Source organism: Cariama cristata, unplaced genomic scaffold (genome assembly GCF_000690535.1).
Source record: "Cariama cristata isolate BGI_N322 unplaced genomic scaffold, ASM69053v1 scaffold4428, whole genome shotgun sequence".
NCBI classification, from domain to species: Eukaryota; Metazoa; Chordata; class Aves; order Cariamiformes; family Cariamidae; genus Cariama; species Cariama cristata.
The window spans coordinates 63,284-74,998 of NW_009632694.1; the positions used below are offsets into that span (position 1 = coordinate 63,284).

The window sequence follows — 11,715 nt, forward strand, 5'->3', positions numbered from 1 at the left end:
ATGGGTTGAGGTTCCCCTCCCCAGCAATTTTAGTTTAAAGCCCCACTTCTGAGAATATTCAGAAATATTTATCCATCTTATATCATACCTCTAACAAAACATTTTTTCTACCTTAAGTCTGCAATTTTTCTGGCAGAACACCCTAGTAAGATAAAAATATATTCATGTAACTCTGGTTGTAAAGATATAGTTTAGGTCTATGATCTCCGCCAGCATTAGCTGTAGTGGTATAACTTGGCAAAGTCACACTTGTATAATTACATTCACATGTGATGACTCTGCCAGCAGTGCCACACATACCAGCAAAAATTTCATCAGCACGGACAGTCTTATTTATGCTCTTCAAATTTGCACTATTACTGAAAAAGAAAAAACACAGTAGATTCATAGTCTGCCTAATTTAAGGAAGTCTTGTCAGAAATGTTGTGGTCGGAACCACCAGCTTCCCTATTTCTTGCCTCTGCAAATCATTTTGTCTTAGGTCCTGCAAAAAGATCTACGTTTTCAGACAACGCCTACAGTGCAACGAGCCCTTTCTGCTGCTTAGAATACAAGTATGTGGCATCTACAAAATTTTACTGTCTATGATATGCCGTAGTGACATTTGTTAAGTTAGTGTTCCCCCAAATAACAATGATATTATACAACAATAATAAACAAAATAATTTCAGTAAGCTTTTGATGTCATGAAAGTGAAATCAGTATTACTAGGTAAAACACAAAGAAAATACCTGAAATAAAGTATTAATAATAATGAAAAGCTAGCATGCTAATTCCTTTTTACACTTAAGAGAGAGCATTCCTTATGGCAAAAGGGGCCAAGTCCTCCTATCCCCACCTCAGGAAATACTCTCATTGTGACGAGTGTAGCAGGCCTGTAGGTTCAAACACAGCAATATTTGGCAAAGCATAACTATTTTCAAATCAATAATTCTAATCAGACTGCTCATTTGAGTAGTTCTACAACCTCAAGTGCACAGGACATGAGGTCTGCAGCTTATTTTCTGACAAACACTGTAGCCAGTAAGTAAGAGTACAATCTATTTCCAGATTTCAGTTGGATAAAAAGTTATGTTTGTGCAGTTTATCATTAACAAAGGAAATAATAAAATGTGGCATTACTTACCTATAGACAGACATCTTACTCTTTTCCTGCACAACACTTGGCATTTTTAATCAATGTGTACATAAATGAAAAGAAAAAAAGCAGATTATCATATTGTCCTTTGTAGTTCTCTTTCAAAATCTCCTGATGATAGTCCACAAGGAAATAATAAATTGCTTCTATTGTGGAAAGGTATGTATCTGGCTTTCCCTTCTGATGACGCCAAAAGCAAGTCTTCCTTGTCTTCAACTCAATTTGCAGCAACCCTGTCAAGAAAAAATGATGGCATAGATTAGACAATGCAGACTGGTGGATGGGATGCCAAACAAGTCTTCAATTTGGTTTTCTGGCTTTGCTGCTAGCCTTTGCTGCTGCTAGATGACTGCATGCAAATATTTTTTCTTCCTGTACTTCTATTCTTCATCTGTAAAATGGAGGCAATAATGTTATCCTCCTTTGTGGATCACTTTGAAATTTGATGAAAAACTGCTCTAAATTCTAGGTTACAATCCTTGTATTTGCAGTTAAAACTTACAGGTTATCCATTCATTCACACAGCCTCACAGCCCTCAGTAAACTGCAGGGTCTCTTCAGATGGGGAAAGTCAAACCTACACCTACAAAGACTTGCCAGTGTTCATAAAATGATTAATAAACTTAATCTTTTGCAAAGCCAGTATCTTTCAAGAGCAAAACAGAATCCCTCAGACTGTTAGTTTTGCTGACCTGAAGAATATTTGCTAAGAGCCAGACACTTTTCATTTATGCTTGTTAAGTAACTGAAATCTCACTGGGGTTACTGAGGAGTTAAGCACGACAAAATCTGGTCATTATTTTTATTAGAAACTAAAAGCATTCCCACTTGAGACGAAAGAAAGAAATCTGGTCTCTGTATGGCACATGAAATTCTTTTATCTAGTATAGTCTGTGTAACTGTTTTATTATTCAGATGAATTTTAAACATGTATCTTGGTTCTTATGTTCCTTAAGATGCACAAACTACTCAAAATTAAAACCACCTTAATGTGCAATGACTTTATAAACAGGATGGCCAGTTGGATTATAAAGAATAGATGGATTATAAAGAATATTGTATATGCCTGTCAAATAATACCAGGATCAGGTTGTAAAATTATCTTTTTCTAAATGTTAAAACTGGATACTAAGTGTGTGTCATGGGATGGTTTAGTAGAAGTAATAGTATAAAGAACAATACTGTTTAAGAATTGCTTGGAACTTATGCACAGAGAAGTCTGGACAGAGAAGTTTCGGTAAGGTCCAAATTCAGGAGTGCAAATTGGCCTATGGCCCAGTGCTTGTAATTCTATACTTTTTACCTTCAATCTACATTTAATTCTTTCTAGTTGTAATTGCAAGATGGATTTAGTTGTTTGCTTTGCAGTTAGTAATGTATGATATCTTGCGTAGTAAAAGAAATCTCTCCTACAGTGTTTTTTTAAAAAATAGAACAACAGCAGATTGCATCACTGAATTAAAATGTTATTGTTGGCATTTTAGAATGAAAAATTCAAAATAATGTAGCCTAATTATTACCTCTAACAATCCTATACATGTGTATGCAAAATACTGATAGGAAACTGCATTAAGCTTGTTTCCCTCAAGAGGTTTCAATACTTGAATTCTCAGCCCTAACCAAAGTGAAAACTTTCATCAAATTCAGCAATGTTTCCACCTTAACAGCAGTGAAGTAAATTTAGGGGATGATTCCTCCGATGTAAACTGCCACCTATTTGTAGTTTGAATACAAACAAAAGTTCATTGAAGGCAAGACCACTGTCACAACTGAGCTTACTGCAAATGCAGGATCAGTTAATTTCAAACAGAATTTTAGGAGTTTTTTAACAAAAAAATTAGAGGGAGTTAAGGGTTACAGTTTACTGAGCATGTTTCTATCATCTGTACTGTATCTGTACCTACATCAATACAGCCAAAGGCAATGTTTTATTACAAATACTGATTGTTCATATGAAAGCTTACAATACTAAGGAAATCAACATGTTGGTTTTGCTTTCTTAGAATCCACATACTTTGAGCTCATTAGAAATAAACGTTTCTATGAATCTGAGATCAAACGAAATGGAAATACAGCTACCTTTAAATCTGCTTAGGTAATATAATCAAATTTCCCTTACAAAAGTTATTCTCCTGTGTATGTGTCTTACGGCCTTTTCTTAACCTTCCACTTTTTCCTGATATGCCAGATCCTATTATCACAGCGCAGTCCCCGTGGTTCCTTCCACTGTAATAATCAAATGTTCAGACCTAGAGGATCCTATATGAATCATGTTCGGTCCCTGACGTTACATCTAAGGGAGATTCTAAGTTCTTCTCAACAAGACGTAAGTAAGTTGTAAAGTTTTCACACATGTTGAAGCCTCTTCCTTATTCTAGGCCTTCCATCACCTCTTCGTCCCTACAGTTTGTATAGTGAACTGGAAGATCCACGACTTCAAGAAATACTAGTGCTGAAAATTTTAAGTAATAAGGTATTATGGTTTGCACCTATAGTAGCTAGTAAGAGTCTGAGCTCTTACTAAAGTGCCTATTGTTATTTTAATTATACTGTTAAGTTCGTAAAAGAGTAGCAGCTTGAAAATGCTCTTTCAGGCAGGAATTCTCCTCCTTTCCTAATCTTTTAGATTCCTAAGGCTTATGAGTAACTTAAGGATTTAGGCTGAGGAAGAAGGGGTTTATGCACCTTGGATTCACCCTGCCTCTGCTATGGACTGCTGAATCATGTCAGCACATATTATTTTAGAAAGAATGTGGAAACTCATGATAGAGCTCCCACTTTTTCGTTCCATCACACCCCTGAGTGTGATTTTGAAGGAAGAAGAAAAATGAATATATGAGAAGACAAGAAATTTGTCAGAAAAAGGATGAGGGGAATTTGCCTCAGAGAACATCAACTGACTGCTCTCAAATATCCTCGCTGTGCATAGGCAAAGGCTACCATTTTCTTGCGGAGAAGAAAGTAAGCACAGAAACTTAAAAAACCAAACCAAACCAAACAAACCCCACACCAAAACAAAAAACCAAACCAAACCAAACAACAACTAAAGCAGATGTATGAGTCAGCCTTGCACAAGAGAATGTATAAACTAATAAAATAAGACATTTGGCTAATATCAAGTGGATCAAACTTACAGGAAAAAATACCAAGGCAATCTGTTTCTTTAATAACCATGTTGATGTTGCCAACAAGCGTCATCACTCATACGAGAAAGTAATCATTAATATTAGATGCAACTGTTTCCTTTCTGATCTAGTGATCACTTTTAATGAAGTAATCAATCCTAGACATTACCAACTTCCAAATATTTCCTGTCTTTAACACAACTGATTTAGTTTTGCTTTCTAAAGATATATTACACCACTTTTCCAAGAAGACATAGAAGTATTTTTTGTCCAAGTTTTCCAGGCTTTTTTTTTTTTTTTTAAGATTGATGTATACGTTTGCTTTCTCTTTCAGTACAATTAGCTAGATTTACTCTCTCTCTATATATGTAGGCTTACAAAACACAAGGCTTCTCTTTACATTTTCTTGGCTTTGTTAATGTTTCTATTCAGTATTTCTTGTAACTTAATCTTTCTGAGTAAGTACAGCAATTACTTTTAATTTGGAATTACAAACACTCCTTTTTGAACTATAATATATGAGGAATATTTTGTTGGAGGATGACTTCATTTGCGGTTGGAACTGAAAAATGACCACAGTCCTCTATTTTCACATATGTACAACACAAAAATTTCATCAGTTTATACCTAAGGAAACTCTGCCCTGTTCATCTTGGAAGTCAAAACAGCAATCTCTAAAGAAGTATTAATGCAGCTCACGTCCTTTATGACAGGCACTAAGGAAAGCAATGGATGCACAGGTTGTGCACACTGTAATACCTGCTGTATGGAGGGTAAAATTCTTCCCTGGAGGTGGACGAGAGAGACTGACTTGCATGACACTAGTCATGCCTTACAGTAATCCTGAAAGGTGCTCAGGGAAACAGAGGACTGGAATACAGCTGGAACAGAAATGAAGTTCTAAAAAGGAAGGAAGAGTCCACCAGATCAGCATTCCCATTGTGTAAGTAGAAACCATTCTTTAAGAACTCCAACTTAACGCCAATCATGAATTTTTGACTGATACACTGAATAAGCATCCATGGAAATCTTCGGTTCCCCTGGGTGCCTATTACTTTTCTTAAATTCCTCCTTTTAAAATAAGTTCTAAATGCTTCACAGTAACTTGCAACATGCAATTACTCTAATCTTTACAGTAATACTTCAATTTATTTGATAGAGTATGTTTTGTGTTAAACTAAATAGTTACAGGATTTTAATTACCCAATTCATTATACTAGCACATGGGATTCTTTAATAAACTGACTAGACAGCAAGACAACATTCATCTTGCATGTAAGAAGTCTGTGAAATTTCTTGTAGGGTCCAGTGCAAAGCAGGCACTAGTAAGCAGTTATATATATGACATATAGCCTGCCTCCCAGGTAAGTGCACCTTTTTCACTAATGAAAGTATTTTGAAACTCCTACTTATCTCAAAGGAAATGCAATGCTATTGCTACATTGTTTATCTTTTGTGGTTTTATTTAGAATACTTAAATGTAAACTACTTGTAATGAACCCAAGACAAAAAACCTTTGCAGAATAACAAGCTTTTGCTTGCAGAGGTGGGAGGGTGTGGAGAGCAAGCAGGCATTCCCCTTTTGTCTGGAAAGTAGTGACGTCATTGAAATGACCATGAAATAAAGAACTTTACTAGAAAAAGAAACCAAGCCATGACATACTTGTGCTGTATCTCCTAGATCCCTTGTTCACCTTTTAGTGGCCTGTTTGCCACTAGCGTGTACAAAAATGCTACCCTGGGCCTCCTGAAAAAGCAGATAGTCACCTGCAAAGGAAATCTTTCTGTCTTCCTTCGGAGGTCATTCAAACTACTGTTCTGTTGTCTAACACAACAGCTTCCATTCGGTGAGACTGAGCAAATTTGTTCCAATAGAGAAATGGGAGAAATATATGTAAATGCTTTCTTAATACTAGTCTTATCATTTCTCAAAACAAATTGTATAAGATGAAAAGTAACCGAGTCTTTGGCTCAGCAAGTCTTCTACAGCACTGAAACAGGCTGTTGAATATTTCATGTATACTCAGATATAGGGTTAGGTATACACTTATATCATGCTCAGGTCTGTTATATAGACATATGTTTTCCTTAATCATTTCTGTAGCAATAACATCTCAATATCAACTTTTTTTTACCTTGAAGTCGTTCATCACTTATTATTTTGTTAGTTTGATTCCAGGTACTGTCAATAAATATTATTTTCTTCAGTGTAGTGCCTTCACTCCTGTTGCTTGAGATGCATTCATTTAGATTTTTTTCTTCTTCTTTAGGTTCTATTTTTGCTTGCTTAAGAAATGGCCCTCTGGAACAGTCATCGTCATTATCAGAAACATCTTTCTTAGTGGACTTTTGGAGATGGAAAGCAATATCTTTTACTGAAACTGAGTTGGGGCCAGGAAATACAAGTGCTATCTAAATGAAGAAAAGAAAGAAATCTGAGTGTCCACAAAATCTGATAAAACATCAGGAACTATTTCATTAAGGAACAGAAATTTTCTATCCCCACCCACAAACATTTAAGTCAGGACAAGACAAAAAAGTATCTCTTAAAAAATATTCTATTGTCTAAAATGTTAAAAGATGATGTTAAAATAATGAATAAAGATACTTCTTAGAGATCCTTAATTAAATGTCACCTCCGTGCCTTACTACCAACTCTGATACTTCTGTAAAAAAAAATTTTTTCAGTCAAGACAACAGTGTTAGCCCTGAAGAAGTTCAAGTTTCACTTGTCATTACAGTGTATGGGGCAGGGAGTCCATAAAGAATAGTTTCTAAATTCATTCACAAATTTCAGATCAGAAGAAATAATCTCTTCTGACCTTGTGTTTACTATAGGTCCTACAAGTATTTTACACAAAAAAGACCAGTGACAGCCTTATTTTTTCAGTAGCTTATTGCAGCATTCAGAATCTGTGACTTAGAAAGCCTGGACAATACAAAGTCACTGCAATCTCTTCTCACTTTTACTGCCTTCCCTGCACTTTCTGCTTTTTTTCATCTTCCTGCCTCTTTGCCACCTATGCTTTCCTTGATGGTTCATTTCTGGAAGAACATAACATCTCTACAAGATACGTATATTACCCTCTTCTTCATGTAGTCAAACAATAATGAAAGTGTTAATTATGACATCAAATGTGCAAATACTAGATTTCAGCTTAATCCCACCATTTAAATTAGCACATAAATCCAAGTTCATAGATCACTTTTTTCAGGCTCTGTGCAGATGCATTTTAGTAGGTTCTCTCTGTAATATTGAATGTCAAAAATTGTAAGGAAGTTTAAATACTGTATCTTCTGAATATGATAAGCACAACACCTAACTGCTGTTTAACTTAGACCAAATTAAATACTTTCATATGTTTGAGCAAAATATTTATGATACACAACGAATCAAATCATCTGTTACCTAAGGTGGTGAACATAGGAAAATGAAGGTGGTTTTACATTGCTACAGTTTTTCTAAGCTTTGGAGGACAGTCCAACACCACCGTACATTTGTAGGCCCACGCTTCGAGAGAGTGCAAGATGGAGTGGACTGGATTAGTAGAACAGTGCTTTCCTCCTGCTCCCTCCCCGCAGAGTGCAGTACCACAGCAGGAGGAAGTACAGAAGATACTTCTGCACCTCCCCAGCACAAAGCCCAGCTATCTATACAGAATTTCTTACTTCATGTCTTTTTTCTTCATATTCTGGAATGCAAGGGTATTTATAAATTGTAACATCATCAGGTGCCAGGAGCTTAGCATGCACAGCAGTGCTTTTGCCATCTGTTTCATTTGGGTGTTTAATAATGTCAATCTTCAAAGGTAACTACAGAAAGGAAGAAAAAAAAAAAGACATAAGCAATATTTATGATCATATATGCAGGTACAAAAATTTGTACAAAAATTTATGCAAAATCCAGAAAACCCTATGGGCATGTAATTAAGACATATTTTGACAATTTTTGACAATGTTTTTGTTTTAATAGATTTAGAACTAAACTAGGGATGAGTGACAAGAAACATGTCACATTCTCTCAGTTCACGTAAACAGCTAAGTATGCAATGAATGCGATTTGGAATGCTGCAGCAGTAGTGTGGTAAAACCTCTAGAAATAGTATCAATATGGTAAATAAGATGTGGTCTTAATTTAAGCAATATAATGGTCCTAAATATGAATACTTATCTGGATTAGGTATTCACCCTATTGCAAAAATGGCCATTTCAATAAAAACACACCTAAATCCACTGGGTCAAATTTCAAAAGTACTTCTGAAGTATTTTCACGACACTTTCAAACTACAGAGTATCTTCACATTGCATGTCTCTTCCTAGGTGATTGTGCAAAATGTCTTGGTCCTCTTTGAGTGTTTCTCCAAGTACTTTAGCTGAAAGGCATTATGCTTCTTAATTTATATTTTAAGAGTGGTTATCTGAATGATACAACCATGACATTTAGGAATCCCTTTTAGCTCACATTTTATGTAAAATTCACTCTTGGTTATGGACAAATTCCATTTTTTTGTTCACAATATACTCTGTTCTGGCCAGACATCTTATGAAGGTAAGAGCACTGTAAAGAAACTTTTAAGAACTAAGTGAAAACTGAGTTATTTGCATGAGAAGCTGAGTGACTTCGGATAACCTTCCAATCTAGTAGATACGTAAATGTTTATGTGAGAACTGAAACACTGTCAGTGTTTGTACATGCAATTCCTCAAATAAGAACAATAATTTTATCTAACTGTAGTTTATTCATACTTATAGCTGTGTTAAAGATGAACATCCATAAAGAATGAATCAGAAAAGAAATGGTCACAGACAGACTCTCTCTTCTCTGTCCCTAGTACTATCTCTTCTCTGTACCTAGTAACTAAAAGGCACAAGAATATTATAAAAAATCTGTAAGAAATACTAACCTTCACAGTTGGAATTTCTTTGGTGGGGACAGTTTCAACAGGAACAAAGCATGTATAACAATAAAACATCCTTGAACTACTGCATCGGGGGCATTTTGATCTCCCACTCTTTTTTGCCTTTTCAAGTACTTCCTGTGATGCTAACCGTAATTGTTGAAGTGGGTTGTCTTGAAACGATGATGGAGTCTGCAATTCTAGACTTTCCAAACATTCAGTATTTCTTTTTGGTCCTTGCGAGTTTTCTTCGTTCACAAGCGTGGATGAATTTATAGACATGGTTAGCTGAAAGAGACAATATGTTATAGCTGTTAAATAAAAATCCAATATACTACAAACTAATTTACTGGAAATGATTCTGTATGATCCTATTTAGCAAAAAATACTCATCAAAGAAGGTATTTCCTATAACAGGCAGAATAAAATCATCTGATCCAGTCAGTATAGCACCAAGAACTCCAAACAGATTTCAGGAGAGCATGAGATAAAGAGCTAGAAAGAACCTGAGATCTGTATCCTTAATGCACATATATGTAATTTATCATTTTACTAAGATAAGTTATCCCACTCACTTAACTCCTGCAGAATTATTTTTTTTTTCTGTTGGTAAGACCAGTGTCTAAAAGCTTGTGAAAACACTGGAAGACACTATTTACCTGGATGAGCAATCCCATTAGTCTTCAGCCTGACTTCTGACAATTAATTAAATGTCTACAGGACAGAAATCCGTAAGAGAGAAGTTAATTGTACAAATTTAGATCTCTCTTCTGCAATTTACTCTGTGTGGGCAAACCAAACTACCTGAATGAAATCCCTGTTGACAGAACTTTGTGAGATAAAAGCAAGGCTTGAGGCTGAAAAATTAGTCTCAAGAACTAAAACATGGCTTTGGTGCTCCATATACCAGACAGTAAGTGCTGACCCCGTCTACAGTCATTCGGCAAGTTTGTATTGATGGATTTTTTTCAGGCTTTCTTCAGGGCAGATGTTGTCTCACCCTCTGCAGCTGGCATAAAATTTTTGCTGTGTACTCTGAGTAATGTATCAGAAACATGACTGTATGCCCATACCCGATCCAGACAGAATTAGTATGCAGAGGTTCACAGTCATCGTTTGAGTGAAACCCTTCTGGTCAGCTCACTCGGGGTCCTCTCTGGTCTTCAAAGCAGCCCACAGGCAGGAGCCTGCACAGCCTGCAGTAGTTCTGTGCTGCATCACTTAAAATGAAAAAAGTCATTCTCAGTATTTACTTTCAGCTAATTTAGGTTTACTTTTTCATGTCAGGGATCACACTTGTGAAATGATGTAACAAAACAGTTATGTTTAACAAAAACAAACAAACAATAATTCCTGCAATGTGATCCAAAATTAAGTGTTTAAATAAAACCAACTGTAATTTAATTGAAAAAGAACAAAAACAAAACACTCAGCTAATTTTCCAATAAAAATTTAAAATTAATCCCAGAAAAATTAGTTGTTGTTTTCTGGTAAAATTAAATACTCATGCATGTTATGATACCTTCCCTTCCCCTGACAAGCTCTAACTTTTGAAAGGTCAGCGATGTCCATTCAAATAAACACAAAATCTAATACACATACAAATTTTATAGTGCAATTTGCTTTTAAATATCTCTGATATAAAGCAAATACACCCTACATCTCAGACTAACCCCTACTATTATTAAGTTTCCTCAAGAAGCAAAGAGGGCGAGAGGCCCTGTAATTTGACATGCATTCCCAGCCTGCAAACTGATTCTTTTCAGTATAATGTCTTACGGCACTGTGGTGCTCAACTGTGACACCCCAAAGCACTTTCATTATTGATACTGACACGAGATACGTTGTTCTAATGGCACAGGAAAACATCAGTGGTCTCAAAATAACAGCTGTTCACAAAGTTACAGCAGTATACATACAGTGCACTTTTCAAAAAAAAGGCAGTAGTAGAGTTTACACAACTTGTAAGATCCAAATCTCGATTCAGACATAATATTTTAAGACTGTAAATAACAACTCCATCTACACCTAATCTCCAAAACCCAGATAAGCCACTGCTGCTGGAGGGCACTCTCCACATTCCAACAGCAATTCCAAGACAACTGAAAATTTCAGGACATAGGGGTTTTGTGTGAAGTCCGTGAAGTCCATGAGTGCTGAAAGCACGCACGTCTCGGTTACTGCCGTGTGCTCACTCATCTCGGCTCGCTAATGTCTGCTGAGCGGTGTGGAAGCAACCCGGTGAGGTCTCAGCTTGCTCCCTCCGAGGCGGCAGCAGATCCCCTCAACCGCGAGTTAGGGGGAGGGCGCGGTCTGGCAATTTACAGGACACGGCCTTCCTGGGGCAAGGAATGTCCTAGGGCAGCACAAACCAGGCTGCAGGAAACGCAAAGGAACTCTCAGGGACGCAGACCTTTGCCGTTCTGATGTTGTCTCACAGAAAATAACAAAGCAGTTCTCCTGGCTAGGCACGACTGAATGGCCTCTGTCCGTCACCGCAGGGACACCAAGGCCCCTGAGGGCAGAAAGCCGCCTCCTACCGCGGGCCGACCTA

The 11,715-nt window shown here is 36.6% G+C and overlaps 1 protein-coding gene across 1 annotated transcript; it reads right to left on the reverse strand.

The window, feature by feature from the left end:
- Positions 1-1,081: 1,081 nt before the first annotated feature.
- Positions 1,082-9,444, reverse strand: DTWD1 (DTW domain containing 1). Its single transcript, XM_009706458.1, has 4 exons — positions 9,168-9,444; positions 7,933-8,076; positions 6,399-6,675; positions 1,082-1,371 (listed from the first exon to the last, which is right to left on the reverse strand). The coding sequence occupies exons 1-4, from the start codon at positions 9,441-9,443 to the stop codon at positions 1,142-1,144; spliced, it is 927 nt and encodes a 308-aa protein (XP_009704760.1). The 5' UTR covers position 9,444; the 3' UTR covers positions 1,082-1,141.
- Between the last annotated feature and the right edge of the window lie 2,271 nt (positions 9,445-11,715).